The 20000-nt window shown below is 42.0% G+C and overlaps 1 protein-coding gene across 27 annotated transcripts in view; it reads right to left on the bottom strand.

The window, feature by feature from the left end:
• The window catches only part of nrxn3a (neurexin 3a), a 271775-nt gene that overhangs the window by 20970 nt on the left and 230805 nt on the right, over window positions 1-20000 (bottom strand). For all 27 annotated transcript variants that reach the window (XR_007144532.1, XR_007144531.1, XR_007144530.1 and 24 more), the window contains 2 exons: window positions 17302-17391; window positions 16420-16724 (listed from right to left, as the gene is read on the bottom strand). Coding sequence is in view for 23 of the 27 variants with exons in the window: in XM_047821599.1 (XP_047677555.1) it covers window positions 16420-16724; window positions 17302-17391 (395 nt within the window). In the remaining 4 variants the exon portion in view is untranslated. The remainder of the gene's footprint in view (window positions 1-16419; window positions 16725-17301; window positions 17392-20000) is intronic.

Below are 20000 nucleotides of genomic sequence, written 5' to 3' on the forward strand. Positions count from 1 at the left end.
AGAAACTGAAAGGGGTCTCAACAAGACCCAAAAAAAGCAACAAGCCAAAACAGCGAAGGTCAAACAAGGTGCTCGATCGTATTAAAAATAAACCGCTAGAAGACGTCTGGAAGTTTCCATCAAAGACAAGCTTTTTCCTCCGCATTAGCATGGAGTACAGAACGCAGTGGTTCGCTGACTGCTGACCTTGAACGGCGTCCAAATAAAGCCCTCGGCACACATTTTCCTGAGGAGATAAGTACTTCTATTGACATGTGTGTTGGTAGGAGGACATGGCTGGCAGAGCAGAGGGCTGATTATTAACGCTCGCAGCAGATGTTGACTGGAGCGAAGAATCAAGCAGAAGGTGAAAGAAACGACGACAGACGCTCGCCAAGTACGACGCGGACGTCGGGGTCCGGGGTAAAAAAGTGAAACAGATGAGATGTACTTTAAGATGAAAGAAATGAGCAAAAAAAAAAAAAAAAAAAAAAAAGCATCTAAAAAAAAAATTATAATAAAAAAGGCGTCTCGTTAAAATTATCTCGAGCACTCGGTTATGACTTTTCCTGTTATTTTAAAATGCTAAATAAATAAATAAATAAATAAATAAATAAATAAATAAATAAATAAATTTGGACTGGATTGTCAGCAAAAACATTTTGAAACTTACTGCTTAATTATTCCCCCCCCCCCTTTTTTATCCCCTTACACACCGATTTTTATTACGAATAATAAATGTATTCTATTCACTTATTACGTTTATTAATTGACAAATTTGAGAAAAACTTTGATGACAATTTTAGCAGTAATTAAAAAAAATAAATAAAAAAAACTCTCTGTGTCCCAGTGCATCGTGGTCCGTTTGATTCGTTTAACTTCCTTAAATTTCCGCCTACTGTTAAAAAAAAAAAAAAAGATATAATATAAGCATGATATTCATTCATTCATTCATTCATTCATTCATTCATTCATTCATTCATTCATTCATCTTCTACCGCTTATCCGAACTTCTCGGGTCACAGGGAGCCTGTGCCTATGTCAGGCGTCATCGGGCATCGAGGCAGGATACACCCTGGACGGAGTGCCAACCCATCACAGGGCACACACACACTCTCATTCACTCACACACACACACACTACGGACAATTTTCCAGAGATGCCAATCAACCTACCATGCATGTCTTTGGACCGGGGGAGGAAACCGGAGTACCCGGAGGAAACCCCCGAGGCACGGGGAGAACATTTAAAAAAAAAAACAAATTTTGTAAAGAATAACCCTATTTCGAAAAAAAAAAACAAGAACATAATTTAGATTTGAAAAATAAATCCTGAGAAACATCAAAAGAAATTAAGCATAAAAAAAAACAAAAAAAAAAACTTCTGTTCATAAGATCACATCCTTAACACCGTCGATAACGCACATTTTTTTTTTTAAATCGTTCTTTTATTTTGAACCCCTGTATATCCAAAAAAAAAAAAAAAGAAGTATATTAAAGTGCGCACTAAAACTCCACTCCTTTTCACTCGTCTCGTCTGGTGAAGATGTTTAATGGAGGTCAGAGAGCTTCTTTTGTCAAACTTTCAGCATTTAAGCTAAAATTGCGCTCGAGCTCAGACGTCTTAAACGCATTATTCTTAACGACTAGGAGTTTATTCACAAACGACTGCCCACTTATTCTCCATTTAACCTGTCAGCTGATGAAATGGAAGGGGTGGAAAAAAAACGACGAATCGTTTAAAGAAGGAAAGCAACATTTTCTCTCAGAACCGATTTCAAACGTTATGACGAACGTTCTGACGGCAAATAAATCGCTCGAACCGGAGTGAAAAATATCCTCAGAAAAGTCCGAAGGTGGGGGCACGTTCGCCTCACACCTCAAGGGTTGGGGGTTCGATTCCCACCTCCGCCTTGTGTGTGTGGAGTTTGCATGTTCTCCCCGTGCCTCAGGGGTTTCCTCCGGGTACTCCGGTTTCCTCCCCCCGGTCCAAAGACATGCATGGTAGGTTGATTGGCATCTCTGGAAAATTGTCCGTAGTGTGTGTGTGTGTGTGAGTGAATGAGAGTGTGTGTGTGTGTGTGTGTGTGTGTGTGTGTGTGTGTGTGTGTGTGTGTGTGTGTGTGTGTGTGTGTGTGTGAGTGAATGAGAGTGTGTGTGTGCCCTGTGATGGGTTGGCACTCCGTCCAGGGTGTATCCTGCCTCGATGCCCGATGACGCCTGAGATAAGCACAGGCTCCCCGTGACCCGAGAAGTTCGGATAAGCGGTAGATGATGAATGAATGAATGAGAAATCCGAATCGGTTAAAGATCGGCGGATTTTTTTAGATTTAAAACCACAGAATTATTCCGTGGACGTTTCTGATCGCTCGGCGAGGCGGATAAATATTTAGAGGTCTGAGCCGAGCTGAGCTCAGACGAACGGGCGAATCCATCAGCGTGTCCTGAGCGGAAAGCCTGCGGACGTTCATCACAGAGATATAACACCCGGGGTGTGATTTAGAGCGGAGAAAGGCGTCAGATCGTTCATTTCACAGCGGTGGCCCTGCTCCTAATCGATTACCGAGCGGAGAGGAAAGAGCTGACAGAGGAGTAATCCAGCAGATTTAAGAAGTTCACCGTGTCATGTTTTTACTCTCGGGCTGATTTAAAGTGTCCCGACGGTCAGGCTGCTTGAGGATGTATAGATTAACTGTGAATTATAGGAGTTAAATGATAAGGGGTTAAAACACTGATGGATGGTGCGGACTTCTTCATCCTTAAACACGACTCGTAGAACAGGAAGTGACCCGGAGAAGTGCTGAGAAAAAGCGGAATAAACCAGTTCAGGGAAACAATCGACGACGTGACCGAGCTAAATGTTCATCAGCTACAAAAACGTTACAAACGATCAGACGATTTACTCTATAAAGAATGACGGGATATTTTTTTTATCCGTTTATAGCTACATATAGAAACTCCTTCCATAAATGTTAAATAAATGACACTGTATTAATAATGACATGAATCAACGTGTTCTGGCCAATCAGAATCAAGAATTTCTATTATTACACTATTATTATACTATTATTACATTCATTCATTCCCTACCGCTTATCCGAACTTCTCTGGTCACGGGGAGCCTGTGCCGTCATCGGGCATCGAGGCAGGATACACCCTGGACAGAGTACCAACCCATCACAGGGCACACACACACTCTCATTCACTCACACACACACACTACGGACAATTTTCCAGAGATGCCAATCAACCTACCATGCATGTCTTTGGACCGGGGGAGGAAACCGGAGTACCCGGAGGAAACCCCCGAGGAACATGCAAACTCCACACACACAAGGTGGAGGTGGGAATCGAACCCCCGACCCCGGAGGTGTGAGGCGAACGCGCTAACCACTAAGCCACTATTATTATACTATTATTACATTATTACAATATCAGAATCAAGAATTTAAGAATAAATAAATAAATAAATAAAAAAACCACCGCAATTATCTTTCATATGGAGCGACGATTTGAGAATGAGACACAATCCGAGACACAAAAACTTTGTTTGCCTAACCGGCGTATTTTAATTGGCTTTCGGTCTGTAAAACAACGGAGATAAAACATTCTTCCAGGTGTAAATATTTCAATCTTCTGTTTTCGTTTGTCCCAGAAAACCAGACCACATCCTGCAAACCCACGGAAACCTTTTTTTTTTTGTCTTTTACTTTAACTCCAAACGCACAATTCTGCAAATTAAAAATAACGAGGCTCCGTCTCTTCGGGTGAGATCCGACCTGACGTCTTTAATTATTAAGATTTCAATCGAGTGTGCGATTAGGGTTAGGACGGATCTCGCGTCCCGTTCGGGATGGTGTCGGGTGATTCCGTGCGGCTTTGTACGCGACTGGGAGAGAAAGTCAAACTGCGACTTTCTGTTCTGCGAGAGATAATGATGCGAGCTGGTGTCTCCTCCGGGAGCGCCGATGAGACGGTGTCCGTCTCTGCTCTGACAGGCCGGAGAGCGAGAGGTTTGTCTTACACGAACGATCGATAACACCAGAGAAGATTCTTTTTTAAAAAATAAATAAATAAATAAATAAAAAACCGCTGGACTCGTCTCTACCCGTCTCGTCCCTGTCTCCTGTCATCTCGTCTCGCTGAGCGCTCCCCAGCAGCTGCTGTGATCGCATGTCCGATACGCGTCAGACTGAACAACCTCTTTGTGTGTCTCTGTATAAAAACGTCATTAAAATGAGTTCAGTGAGATCTCGAGATTTATCTACAGGATTTGATGATGTCAGAATCCATCATGTCAGTCGTTTACTATAGCAAACAAAAGTTTGTGCACCCCTGGCCACGATGAGAAGCTCCACTCTGTCGTCTGTGCGGATTTGCGCTCGCTCGTTCATCCTACGAGAGCATCAGTGAGATGAGACTCTGATGTCGGGAGACTCTATTCGGAGTCCCTCCAGTGGCGTCGAGTCCGAGTCAGGGCTCGGTGCGGGACACTCGAGTTCTTCACTCCAACCTTCATGGAGCTTTGTGGACAGGGACATCGGGGCAGAAACAGTTCGAGGAGGTTAAAGCGTCTTCAAACATTTGATGGTCACGTGACCTAACGATCAAAGGATTTATGCAGATTTTTTCATGTGCTCTAGATCTCCTTTACGGAGACGTCCGGAAACGTAACATCGCTTTCCGTGAAGACTTCGGATGACGACGGAACAACGATCGCTCCGTCCCCTTTTCAAAACACCGAACCCTCTGCTTCACGACCGCAGACTAATTGCTCCGGGGCGATGCAGCCACTTCCGAACGGCCTCCATTCATCTTCCATTTGAAAGGAAATGGTTCCAGTCCTTGATCTTTAATCATTCTCGCAGCCAGGAGCACAAGGTCACCCGGGAGCGCACGGGTCCCGGTCGGACACGCCGGCTAAAATTAGAAAAAGCAATACGCAGTTTGTTTCAATTACAGATTCAAATCTAAAGTGGCGTCTTTTATTGCGGCGGGCCTGTTTAATTTGGAGCGAGAAAAGAGGACGCGGAGATAAAGAGAGACTCGGGGGGGGGGGGGTGTTTGTGTGCATCGGGAGAGAGAGAGAGAGAGAGAGGAACATGAAGGAGAAGATGAAGATAGAAAAGCAGGACAGGAGCAGAACCGGTATATCAGCTTTATGGACTGCGTGGCACTCGGCAGCCTCGCTTTATTATTTGCACCCACACACACACACACACACACACACACACACACACACACACACACACACACACACACACACACACTTAATATCCGCAGATAAGAAATATCACCTCTTCTATGTGAGAGGACGGAAGCTGAAGAACATGTGCGAGGACAAGTGCGGAAGGTGTACACGCTCTACACTTCCAACTCTCCGCTCCTGACGCTTTACAGATCGGAGAGAAAGGAAAAAAAAAAAAACTCGTCCAAATTGTGCATGTAGCTTTAAAGCTCTCAGAACGATAATCAAGAAGACAGGAAACACGGGAGCAGAAAACGAGGCTTAAATGAGCAGGGAAAAAAAAAAAAAGATGGCAAGACTTCAGGGACAAAGGAACAGGAAAGAGATGAAGGGACGAAGACAGAATAGACGAACACATCACATACCGTAACAAATGTACGATGAGACTCGTCTCGCCGCGTTTAGGCGCTTCACACGAACAACGTCGTACGCTTTTTTCTTCTTCTTTTTTTTTTCTCCGTCTCGTTTTAAGCCGATCGTTTTTTCTTTCTGGATCGTGGTTGATTTTTTTTCTCTTGATGAGTAAAACGGCTCGATTTCTTTAATAACAAAGATCTAGTGGACGATTAGCAGATACACAAAACCATCGATCTACAAAAAGGACAAGAGACGGTGCGTTTCCTTTTCTCATCATCTTTAGGAAAAAAAAATCAGATCTCCGTGTGGAAAATTCCAAATATCTCTGGAGTGAATGTTTTAGGAAGCGGAGATATATTTCTATCTCACTCTCTCACTACGTTATACATTGTTATGTGACTTCGGTGTGCTGTTGCTATAGAAACGATAGCATATTATGCCTTCGACATCATACAGATGGTAACGATAAACTTCTAAACATTAAGATGCGTTTTTAAATAATTCATTCATTCATTTTCTACCGCTTATCCGAACTTCTCGGGTCACGGGGAGCCTGTGCCTATCTCAGGCGTCATCGGGCATCGAGGCAGGATACACCCTGGACGGAGTGCCAACCCATCACAGGACACTCACACACTCTCATTCACTCACACACACACACTATGGACAATTTTCCAGAGATGCCAATCAACCTACCATGCATGTCTTTGGACCGGGGGAGGAAACCGGAGTACCCGGAGGAAACCCCCGAGGCACGGGGAGAACATGCAAACTCCACACACACAAGGCGGAGGCGGGAATCGAACCCCCGACCCTGGAAGTGTGAGGCGAACGTGCTAACCGCTAAGCCACCGTATCCCCCATATTTATATCTATATGTATAAAATATCTATATTTTTACTGTATCTATATCCAGCAGCAAGCTGTTTTATTCATTATATCTCTATAGACTCTATGTGAACTATATTTATCACTTTATAAAGAGATTTGTCTCAGTAATAACCAGTGACTTATGAATATCAGCTCTACCGTAAAACCGTGTTAAATAAATAAAATATCATCCGTCATTTCTGCTCAAATAAGATTCCGACCCGAACGTCTACAGAGTCTCTGTGAAGTTCAGGTTGCTATAAACTTTACTCTGATCGCTAGTCTGGATCTCGACTCGACTCGAGTCTGAGCTAGGTTCACGTCTCATCTCTGGCTCGTCCTCGCTCGGCTCTCGCGTTTCCATAAATCCGGAGCGGCGGCTTTTTTAAGGTTAGCGGAACGGTCTGGTTTTTAATATCCGTCCTCCCACGTGGCTTGTCAGCACCTTCTGAAACGTATCAGTGCTGTGCACAGCGGCCACCTTCGTAATTGGATTCTTAACACTGGAACTCGGGAGAAATATTAAGCTTTATTGTGGCAGCGCAATGACTCCCTTCTGCTGACGGACTTTTTAAACTCTGTCCCTTTGGGTTACGCCGCTAGCCTGAGAACCGGTGGCTCTCGGAGTTAACATGCTTCTGTTAAACGTCAGGGTAAATCCTTAATAAATAAATAAATAAATAAAAAGGGAAATGTTTACTGGGATGAGAAATCTCTTCAAAGTCCTTCAAGAGAAAGACTGAATAATCCATTTATTTATTTATCTATTTATTTATTTATTTATTTACTTATATTTATTTATTTATTTATTTATTTTTCATTATTAGTGTCTTAGGGCTGAAAAAAGATGACCCTTTATCGATAAATATCAATAACATAATAAATAACTGAGATTTTCTGAGGTCACGGTGGCTTAGTGGTTAGCACGTTCGCCTCACACCTCTAGGGTCGGGGGTTCGATTCCCGCCTCCACCTTGCGTGTGTGGAGTTTGCATGTTCTCCCCGTGCCTCGGGGGTTTCCTCCGGGTACTCCGGTTTCCTCCCCCGGTCCAAAGACATGCATGGTAGGTTGATTGGCATCTCTGGAAAATTGTCCGTAGTGTGTGAGTGTGTGAGTGAATGAGAGTGTGTGTGTGCCCTGTGATGGGTTGGCACTCCGTCCAGGGTGTATCCTGTCTCGATGCCCGATGACGCCTGAGATAGGCACAGGCTCCCCGTGACCCGAGAAGTTCGGATAAGCGGTAGGATATGAATGTATGAATGATTCATTTCCAGATGTATTACACACATAATGTAATATGTGGCTGTGGTCTCTGGACTGAAAGTGACTTTAAACCTGCGTTTAAATAATAATAAGAATGTCGGAATAATTCGAGTTCATTTGCTCTTCTGCCTGCTTTTAGTCACATGACCTCACATCTGAAATCGTTTAATAGTGTCGTTCGTTCCGAACCTTTTCGTTTAAAAACTTGCTGCATTTTAAAGCCGGTGTTTACTCCAAACAAACAGTGGGCATGAAGAAACATCTTGTTTTCCCGGTGAGAATAATTAGGACCATTGCGGTATAGAGGTTTAATTAAATCCACGAGAACCCACCAGGAATTACAGTCGCGGATGCGAAGGCAATTTCTCTGTGTTTGTTTCCTCTGCGTGTGATCCGGGCGTTATCGCAGCCAGGCTCACAGCCACTGCTGTGCACAGCAGATTCCCAGCGCTAGATAAGCACCGGCTGTGGTATTAACCTTCCACGTGCGTTACACAAGCGACGGTATGGAGTAACAAAACTGGACTCAGATACACGGAGCTGTTTAAAGAATACGAAGGGACACGAAGCGGTCACTCGTCTTCACAAATCGGTCCCAATGAAAGACTTTTACTGTGCATCGGATTACAGAATTAACAGGAAGTCGTTGTCCTAATCTTCTATATTATTGCCAAGTCTCTAAACCTAAAGAGCTGATACCGGAGACTCCTTACGGTAAATTTCAGCCGGACACGCGTTTTTAACGTCTCAGTGAACGAGCTGTTGCTATAGAAACGACGACGTCTGTGATTCGAAAGCCACGCGAATGTCAGAGCTTCTGTTCTGACCAATCAGAAACGAGACAAAAAAACGAAGGACATTCCAATATAAACAGATAAACAGTCTGAGGTGTTATTCTTTAATGCATACAAAAAACCCAATCAAACAAAAAGCTCTTGATTATTTTCCCCACAACGACGCGACCCAGAGCGTTTTATTCCTTCAGTACGACCTCCGGGCCACGTTTAAAAACAACCGAAGTGAAGATGACAGGAGCTCAGCTTAAGCCGCTTAACAAGATCGAATGATGAAACCGAACCCGAGCGGCTGCTCCGAGCACGGACCGTCGCGTAGCTGCGGATGTTAAAGCTCACGTAGCATCGTTACGTTCAATAGCCAGAAGAAAGGAAGAAACATCTACGGCTGTCACGTAAACGCCACAGATCATCTCACGTTAAAGACAGAAGACTTGTGGACCTTTAAAAAAAACCCTCCTGAACGTGAGACGAGAAAAACAGGCCTTTAGAAAAATCAGTGTTGATCCACGTCACGTTTTACTTGCTAAATTTCTGTTATTCTGCTATTCTGTTATTAGCTTTACACTGTTATATAAAGTGTTATACTGCTTTATACAGCTCTGTACTGCTTTATAATGCTCTGTACAGCTTTATATACTGTATATAAACTGATATACTGCTTTGTACAGCTTTATACAGCTCTATAATGCTTTATACTGCTCTATACAGCTTTATACAGCTCTATAAAGTGTTATACTGCTCTATACAGCTTTATACTGCTCTATATAGATTTGCACTGCTCTATAAAGTGTTATACTGCTTTGTACAGCTTTATACAGCTCTATAATGCTTTATACTGCTCTTATACAGCTTTACACTGCTCTATAAAGTGTTATACTGCTTTGTACAGCTTTATACAGCTCTATAATGCTTTATACTGCTCTATAATGCTTTATACTGCTCTATACAGCTTTACACTCCTCTATAAAGTGTTATACTGCTCTATACAGCTATACAGCTTTATACTGCTCTATATAGATTTGCACTGCTCTATACAGCTTCCTACTGCTCTATACAGCTGTTAGAACAAAAGTATTGGCACCCTACAAACGGATAAACCGTTCGTGTGTGTCTACGGTAGCCGTTGAGCTGCGTTACTGGAACATTTACTGGACCTTTGCCTTATATGGAGTTTTATGGGTGTGGCTAAATGTCAATCACACGTCCTGTAAAGACCCTCGGTCATTTGTGGGTAAATCTAAAACTTTTACAAACAGCTTTGTTTATCAAGCACACAGTAGATCAGATTCAGAATTGCATCATTTAAATCTATCGAAATAGAAATTATACGCTGCTGTCCAGAAGTTTTGGCCCATGCAGACATCCGTCTTATACGTGTGTGTGTGTGTGTGTGTGTGTGTGTGTGTGTGTGTGTGTGTGTGTGTGTATATATACTACTAAAGGTGGTAGAGCGTTTTCATATTTAGCTCCCAAACTTTATAACAGTCTTCCTGATAGTGTTCGGGGCTCAGACACACTTTCCCAGTTTAAATGTAGATTAAAAACTCATCTCTTTAGTCAGGCGTACACATAATACATCCCATAATATCATGCACCAGTACATCAGACCAGCACATTTTTATGAACAGCAGATATGTTAATCCCTTTCCACTGCTTCTCTCTTTGTACCCATCCCGAGGCATCCAGACATTGTACCAGCTCCCAACGTCCTCTGTGGGACGAAGCCTTTTGGACGTCCACTGAGCCGAGGCCGACTCTAAGAATCCTGAGACATCTCCAGTTAGACTCTGTGGTACTCAGGAGATCAGAAGTCCTTGAACCTCACACCAATACCACATTTAACTGACTGTATATTACAATCACACCCCCAGTGTCACCCATATGAGGATGTTTCCCCCTTGAGTCCGGTTCCTCTCAAGGTTTCTTCCTTTACCAATTTAAGGCAGTTTTTCCTTGCCACTGCTGCCTGAGTTACCTCAGACTTGCTCATAGGGGAATAAATACATACACACTGTGAACTATTTATATCTAATAATAACCTAGAATTTTTATTCTGTAAATTCTTATTTCTTTTATTATTCGTTATTTCCTTTATCATTAATTATGTTTACCTTCTGCTCTGTGTTTATGTTCTGTAAAGCTGCTTTGAGACAATGTCTTTTGTAAAAAGCGCTATACAAATAAACTTGAATTGAATACACACACACACACACACACACACACACACACACACACACACACACACACACACACACACACACACACACACACACACACACACACACACACACACACAGAGTTAACGCTCTCGCTGTTTAAAAGCCGTAACGTCACACTACTTGTTTTTGATGCAGGCACAAAAAGGATTATTTCTCTTCCAAATCCTGAATTTCATTCAACTCTTCCCAAAAAAAAACAACAAAAAAAAAAAAGCATCATTCCTAAAATGTTTATTTCTTGTATTTTTTTTCTCTCTCTCTCTGGGATTCGCATCAGAGCGCTTGGTTGGATTACTGCAGCAGAACCCATGAGTCTGTTTCTGTGTCTCTCTTCCTGCCCTTGATCCTAATTAAGCTCGAGCCGTCGCTTTTATTCCGATCTGATCCGCTGCTGAAAATGATATATATAAATAGGCCTGTTCCCTGATCTCTCTCTCTCTCTCTCTCTCTCTCTCTCTCTCTCTCTCTCTCTGTAATACATGGGATTGCAGTGCAACAATTAAATTACTTCCCCGACTGTAACCGACAGCTTGTTTACTGATCCTGTTTGCACAAATTAAGATGGGAATGCAAACACGACCGGCGGTGTATTGACCTACCCGGATTCTACGTCTTAATGAGAATCCCTCTGCCAATTCCGCCGTAGCGCGGCCCGAGCCTCTGCTTCATGCCGACAGGGAGAAAGAAAAAAGGAGGAGGAAAAAAGAAAGCCACCCAAGCTGCTGAGACTGTACCGCACTGCGCACTCGTCACATCAGCGCTCGCGATCCGGAGTGTCACATCACAATAAACCTGCATCATTATAAACCTTTTTTATTTTTTTTTCCTTGATGGAAAAAAAAAAAACTCTAAAGGGACAAAAAAATAAAATAAAAAATACACTGGAAACACCCTGAAATGTAGGATAGTTAATTGCTGATTGCACCAGGTTTAATTTCATCTTCACTTCGGAATTAAATAGACAGAAATTCATGCTAAGTGGAGTGTTAATGTTTACGCGTGTGGGAGAACGGCCCCAGAGGCCATAGTAAGTGCGTGCTTCCAGAAGATACGCGAGTGCGCTGACTCACCACGTTAACTGTAACAGAACCCGCCCACTTTTCCACACCACGGCTCCGTATTAGTCACCGCGATAACACGACAGAGCGTAGCATCGTGTCACGAGGGCCGGTGCACACGCGACTGACCTTGTTTTTATAAACCCTGTGTTTCAGACCGCATCTGTGTCTGCGTCACGCCACGGCTCCGGGCTTTCGCATGTCCGCCGGATTTGCATGTCGTTTGACTCTTGCTATCGGACTGGAATGTGGCGTGATGCTTGACTGAGCTCCTACGGTTTAGCTCGAGCATCAGACACGATCGAGTTCATGGCTGACGTGAGAGGAACATTTCCGCAAAACACCTCCATAATTTGAGGCTAAATATATTTCATTGAATTGATTTTAAAATGAGGTTTGCACGGTGGCTTAGTGGTTAGCACGTTCGCCTCACACCTCCGGGGTCGGGAGTTCGATTCCCGCCTCCACCTTGTGTGTGTGGAGTTTGCATGTTCTCCCCGTGCCTCAGGGGTTTCCTCCGGGTACTCCGGTTTCCTCCCCCGGTCCAAAGACATGCATGGTAGGTTGATTGGCATCTTTGCAAAATTGTCCGTAGTTTGTGTGTGTGTGAGTGAATGAGAGTGTGTGTGTGCCCTGTGATGGGTTGGCACTCCGTCCAGGGTGTATCCTGCCTCGATGCCCGATGACGCCTGAGATAGGCACAGGCTCCTCGTGACCCGAGAAGTTCGGATAAGCGGTAGAAAATGAACGAATGAATGATTTAAAAACGCTAAATCTCAATGTTTAGAAGTTTATCGTTACCATCTGTATGACGTCGAAGGCATAATATGCTATCGTTTCTATAGCAACAGCTCACCGAAGTCGCATAACGATGTATAACGTAGGAGGAGTTTCTGTAAGATATACGGAAGGAGTCTCCAGTGTCAGCACTTTGTGACTTTAGAGGACTTTAAAGCCCAGATCTTCAGGACGGATGAGTTTTTGCGGTTCCTCTTTAACGTGACACGACCGTGTTCATTTTGTTCCGGTAACTTCAAGAGAGAAGAAAGAAAGAAAGAAAAGTTAATAAGTTAAACGTTCCTCGGATCCGCGGGGTCGTAAACCGCCTAACGCGCTCTGTCCCTCAACACGCCGCACGCTCCAGTGGCGGTAAAGATATCCTGAGGAAAGAATTTGTGGCCAACAAAGCAAACTGTGCGGTAATGACAACACATTTAATCTGCGATGTCTTCAGGATTAAGTGAAAGCACTTGGAGAAAGTAATTACGCTGCGGTTTCCAGGTAAAGGAGCTAATCAACATTCTAATTAAACACAAATACATTGGATCTAAAATGGCCACAGAGCGTAAAAATGAGCAATTAAGACTTCATGTTTTTCTTTTCCTTTTTTTTTAAAGTGTGTGCAGCGGTGCTGAGATTTCACATTTCTGACCAGTCAGTTCCTGTAGAGATATAAACTTCGTCCTTTCCAGATCATGTCACACACACACACACACACACACACACACACACACACACACACACACACACACACACACACACACACACACACACACACACACACACACACACACACACATCAGAGACAGATGGCTTTAATATAGACGCAGCCAGCTCCATTTGTCCCACGGTGGTTATGAAAAGCTCATCACGTTCGAGCAGAGACTGCTGCTTTATACAGCTCTATACAGCTTTATACAGCTCTATAAAGCTCTATACAGCTTTATACAGGTCTATAAAGCCCTATACTGCTATATAAAGCGCTATACAGCTATAAAAATCTTTATACTGCTCTATACAACTTCCTACTGCTCTATACTGCTCTACACAACTTTATACATGTCTATACAGCTCCATACAGCTTTACACTGTTCTATAGAGTGTTATACTGCTCTATACAGCTTTATAAAGGTCTATACAGCTCCATACAGCTTTACACTGTTCTATAAAGTGTTATACTGCTCTATACAGCTTTATAAAGGTCTATACAGCTCCATACAGCTTTACACTGTTCTATAGAGTGTTATACTGCTCTATACAGCTTTATAAAGGTCTATACAGCTCCATACAGCTTTACACTGTTCTATAGAGTGTTATACTGCTCTACACAACTTTATACAGGTCTATACAGCTCCATACAGCTTTACACTGTTCTATAGAGTGTTATACTGCTCTATACAGCTTTATAAAGGTCTATAGAGTGTTATACTGCTCTATACAGCTTTATAAAGGTCTATACAGCTCCATACAGCTTTACACTGTTCTATAGAGTGTTATACTGCTCTACACAACTTTATACATGTCTATACAGCTCCATACAGCTTTACACTGTTCTATAGAGTGTTATACTGCTCTATACAGCTTTATAAAGGTCTATACAGCTATACACTGTTCTATAAAGTGAGAATATAAAGGTCTTTATAAAGGTCTATACAGCTATACACTGTTCTATAGAGTGTTATACTGCTCTATACAGCTTTATAAAGGTCTATACAGCTATACACTGTTCTATAAAGTGTTATACTGCTCTATACAGCTTTACACTGCTCTATACAGCTTTACACTGTTATATAAAATGTTATAATGCTTTATACAGCTCTATACTGCTTTATAATGCTCTGTACAGCTTTACACTGTTCTATACAGCTTTATATAGCTCTCTACAGCTTCCTACTGCTCTATAAAGCTTTACACTGTAATATAAAGGGTTATACTACTTTTTACAGCTTTATTCAGCTCTATAATGCTGTATATTGCTCTATAAAGCTTTACACTGCTCTATAAAGTGTTATAGTGCTCTATACAGCTATACAGCTTTATAATGCTCTATATAGCTTTGCACTGCTCTATACAGCTTCCTACTGCTCTATATAGCTCCATACAGCTTTACACTGCTCTATACAGCTTTACACTGCTCTATACAGCTTTACACTGCTTTATAAAGTGTTATACTGCTCTATACAGCTTTACACTGCTCTATACAGCTTTACACTGCTTTATAAAGTGTTATACTGCTCTATACAGCTATACAGCTTTAAAATGCTCTATATAGCTTTGCACTGCTCTATACAGCTTCCTACTGCTCTATACAGCTTCCTACTGCTCTATACAGCTTTACCCTCTTCTATAAAGTGTTATACTACTCTGTACAGCTCTTTAAAGGTGTACACAGCTTAATACATCTTCATACTGCTCCATACAGCTCTATACAGCATTAAACCGCTCTATACAGCTTTAAAGCTTTACACTGCTCTATAAACCTTTACACATCTCTATCTGCCTTTATAATGTTTCATAGTTCTTTGTTATTATACTGCTTTGTGTAAGACTGTGCTGCTTTTCAGGCCCAGTATGAAGCTTTAGACATGTAACAACCTGTGGGATCGGGAACGGCACGCGGACGTCGTCGTCTGTTCATATGATTTACATATCTCTACCCAGCCAATTACATGCTGCTCAGCTGCTAAAGTGGAGGCAGCTCATAAAGTCCTTAACCTTCCCGGAACAATCCGGCGGACACCTGGACGGTTTGACAACCACAGCCGAGATATTTGCATGCCGCTTGACAATCATTCATGCACACCTGCCTATGTGACGGCCTGCAAAAACAAGCCATTTGCATATTCATTCTCTCCCCCACCCCTTGTTTTTGTAACGAATTCTTTCCGAACGCTCTCGTCGTAATGCGTGATCACTGGTGCATGGGGATAAGCAGCAAGCCTGCGTTATGCTAAAGGGAAAACAAAGATCTCTTCGAAAATTACAGCGCAGCGTTCGAAGCATATAATGAAACATATCCGAGAAAAGGGAAAATCTAAACAGAACACTGTATTATTATTATTATACCTTCAATTCGAGCTGGAGAATCGAGGAAAAAAAAAGCACCGTGACGTCTACTGTATGTTTACGCTTGTAGACGGCTGAATCCATCAAGGAGGACGATCGATCGAGCAGGTCATGATCTAATCCAGAGGTTAAGATTCTGATTACTGAGCTAAAAGGAAATGTTTAAAACCAAGCGCTGCTAAACAAATTAAATTTTCCAGACATGCCAATCAACCTACCATGCAGGTCTTTGGACCGGGGGAGGAAACCGGAGTACCCGGAGGAAACCCCCGAGGCACGGGGAGAACATGCAAACTCCACACACACAAGGCGGAGGCGGGAATCGAACCCCCGACCCTGGAGGTGTGAAGCGAACGTGCTAACCGCTAAGCCACACGTGTTCCTCACATGGTGGGACAAATCATAAATTCATTCCCATCATTTCCACCGGAAGCTAGTTAGCTAGTGAAGATTTATTTTCATCAGTTTTTCTAAATAGATCCATGATGCTGATCGGTCATCTGTACACGTTAATTAATCATCCATGTACAGTAAAACTCAGATCGCACCTCGGGTGGCGTACGGCGAATCGGTCGCCTCGTCGCAGTGTGTTGACTTGGGATTTTTTCAACCTCAATTCTATCTGGTTTCTAAGTGGTGGAGAAAATGGTACTCTTGTGTGAATCGTGGTGTCAGGATACGATAAGTGACCTGCAGAGTTCCTCTGTGTTACTTCAGAAGAAAGGAGGAAGAGTGGATTATGTAAAGAGTGTGTGTGTGTGTGTGTGTTCATGCAGCAGTACCGATATTGTTGGTGGCGAGCGGTGTTTTCTCGTGGTGGTGGTGGACATGGTGGTTGTGGTCTCAATGAAAGTGGTGGACATCTCCGGGGGCATGGCCGTGGTGCGGGCCGATCCGGCAGCGGGGACGTCGCCCACCAGCCTCACACTGCCGTTGATCCTGATGTTGGGGTTGCCCTGAGCGGCCATGTTGAGCACCTTGAGCCCGTTGTAGTAGAGGCCTGAGAGCTGGCCCTGAAACGGTCTCCTGCGGTCGGCGCCACCGATGCTGATGCTGGCCTGCGTGTTGAAGATCGTTAACTGGCGCCCTGGGACGAGAGCAAGATGGACGAACAACATCCGGAAGGGATTATCACATTAAAATAAATAAATGAGCAGGAAGCAGGACCATCAAAACGGATCTCGACACAGCAGCACAGACTAAAGATTAACGATCCTTTTTTAAATTAGACCACCTCACAAAATGTCATACGAGGAAAACCGTAAAAAAAAAAAATTAAATAAAATTATAAATTAAAAGGTCAAGCTATAAAACTGGCGAATTACGCAGCCTGGAACTGAAGACATGACTAATTAGGTAAATGATTATACAGCTTATGAAATCAAATTACAGAACAAAATCTGAGGCGTAAACAAAGACGTGATGAAGGATGACTCTACAAATCATAACGATGAGGAATCAACAATTTATGATGGACTTATAACGGTTTTATCGTCGGGTTTATGGAAAATTTACTAGTTTGCGTTTTACTACACACTGTGCATGCAATCTTTTGAATCAAGAGAGAGAAAAGAAAGAGAGAAAAGAGGAACAAAGAGAGAGAGAGAGAGAGAGAGAGAAGATTATTGATGGCAAAGTGAAGGTTAAAGAATGGTGCCGGTTACCTTTCTCTTGCAGCCACTCCTCTACAGGCCGGGCATATTTGAACGGGATTTTCTTATTTGCCATTTGCAATCTCTCATTATCGTTGTTGCCTTTAAAGTTTAAAAGAGAGCTTCAACACTCGATCATGGCAAGGCATCGATTTAAAAAGACTTTTAAACACGTTTAGAAGGATTTAGACAAATAAATTTATGCTGTATTTGATTTTTTTTTTTTTTTTTGTTTTATTTTGCTCAGTCGCCGGCCTTCATTTTTCTTTTCATCTCTCGGATGATGGCAGAAGAAACGGACCGGAACAAGAGGCTCGTTATCGTCTCCTAGCCGACATCAGTCATTATCTAAACAGTGCCTCGTTCTCGTTCGTCTCGTAGATTTTGAATAGATGCATAATGAACAGCAGCAGGCTCCGACTCTCGGGCCGAGAGACGATGATTAGATGCTTGAAGTCACATCGCCTGCTTTTTATCATCCAGACTACAACATACAGGTGGCTAAAGTTTGGGGTTTATTTAAGATAAAAAAATAAAAAGATTTTAATAGCACGGGTAAGCGACAGTACGGCACAGGAACGTTACCGTAGTGGACGTCTGCAGGAAGAACAGCAACTGCTTTTTTTTTTCTTTTTCTTTCCCTGGTTTAAAGAATGTAACCAGAACGCAATAAAAAACTTTTTTTTTCCTGGAAAACATTAGCTAAACCGTTGACAGACAAACAAACAAACAAACAAACAAACAAACAACAAACAAACAAACAAACAATAAATAAATAAGTAAATAAAGCCAAGTTCAAATGATATGATTAGAATTTTTGGCTGTTATTTAATTAGTTTTTTTTAAAAAAATGTATTTATTTATTTATTTATTTATTTTAATCATTCATTGTTTTAAAAAATGTATTCCGTTCAACAGAATGGCAATAAAAAATAAATAAATAAAAAATTCTGGAAAAAATGAGCTAAAGTGTTGATAAACAAAAACAAACAAACAAATATATATAGCTAAATAAAGAAATTAAAAAATGGTTAAATAAATAAATAAATAAATAAATAAATAAATAAAGCCAAGTTCAAATGATATGATTTGAATTTTTTGCTGTTATTCTATTAGTTGTTTAAAACGTATTATTTTTTATAAACCTTGTTTTTTTCTTTTTTATTTATTTATTTACTTTTATCTTTCCCTGTTTTAAAAAATGTATTCCGTTAAACAGAATCGCAATAAAATAAATAAATAAATAAAGTCTGGAAAAAATTAGTTAAGCATTGATAAACAAAAACAAACAAACAAACAAATAGCTAAATAAATAAATAAATAAATAAATAAATAAATAAATAAAGCCAAGTTTAAACGATATTTGATTTGAATTTTTTTTTTACGGTTATTAAATTAGTTGTTTAAAACGTTTTCTTATTTTATTTTAATATTAACCTTGTTTTTTTTTGTTTTTTTTTGCCATAATGATAATAATATTACATTTTTTTTTCAAACAAACCCGAGTGAAACTGAAGAGAATTGAAGAAGAAAAAAAAAAAAAAACAAACGGTGTGATTTATCACTCTGCCGATTCTCATTCAGTTTTTAAAGTGTGAGGGAAAACCGCTAAACATCATTACATGAAAACGAATAAAACAAAAACCGTGACTGAGAAACGAGGCAAATCAGAGGCACTTGTTCTCTCTCAGGGGCAAAGAAGAACAAAAGGAACGGAAAGACGCCACTGGTCGAATCTGTTGGATTTCACCTCGGAATCCTTTTAAACGTTATACACTGTACAGAAGGTGACGATGACGCCGAACATGACGGTTTTACCGCGTATCACAAGCTTCATTAACGTAAACGCATTTCCTCTGATCGAGGCGATCGACGGCGTATTAACGTAAATCGGCTACGTCACAGGAAGTCGGTGCTGATGAGAAACAGAGTCGAGGAGAACTACAGTACAGGGGTCCTCAGTGACGTGGGTCTGATTCTCAGCTCAGGTCTGAGTCTGGTGTGGGATTTGATCTGATGCTGTTTCAGTCACGTGGAACAGATGATAGTCGACACATAAACGTGTTCAGTTCCGTGCGCCGTGTTCAGTGTGGTTGTTGTGATGTGAATGTCGGAGTAACACGGAGACCGCGGTGTGGGTGGAGGTGAAAGGGAACAGAGGGGTGTGAGGTGTGAGGTGTGACTCAGGTCTTTAGTGAACAGATTGTGTAGTTAAGAGACAGTAATGAGGATGAATGGGGCGGGTGTAGAGAGCGAGGCTGAGAGGGGAAAGGTGGAGCAGAGAGAGAGCAGATGGAGAGAGCGCACGGGTCACGGGTCACTCGTCACCATTACAGTGAGGGACGCAGCATGAAGGTGCATTGACCTCTCTCTTCTTCACCACACACACACACACACACACACACACACACACACACACACCCACACACACACACACACACTTTCTTTTGAATGGCAACATAGAAAAATTGCAAACTTGCATTAGAAAAAAGAGTCACAATAATGACTGAGCTCTCTTTCTCTCCCTCTGTCTCTGTATCTGTCTCTCTCTCTCTTTCTCTCCCTCTGTCTCTGTATATGTCTCTCTCTGTCTGTCTCTTTTCTGTCTGTCTTACTCTCTATTTGTCTGTCTGTCTCTCTCTCTGTCTGTCTGTCGCTTTTTCTGTCTGTCTGTCTGTCTGTCTGTCTGTCTGTCTGTCTCACTTTCTCTT

This window comes from Tachysurus fulvidraco, chromosome 12, assembly GCF_022655615.1.
Source record: "Tachysurus fulvidraco isolate hzauxx_2018 chromosome 12, HZAU_PFXX_2.0, whole genome shotgun sequence".
NCBI lineage: Eukaryota > Metazoa > Chordata > Actinopteri > Siluriformes > Bagridae > Tachysurus > Tachysurus fulvidraco.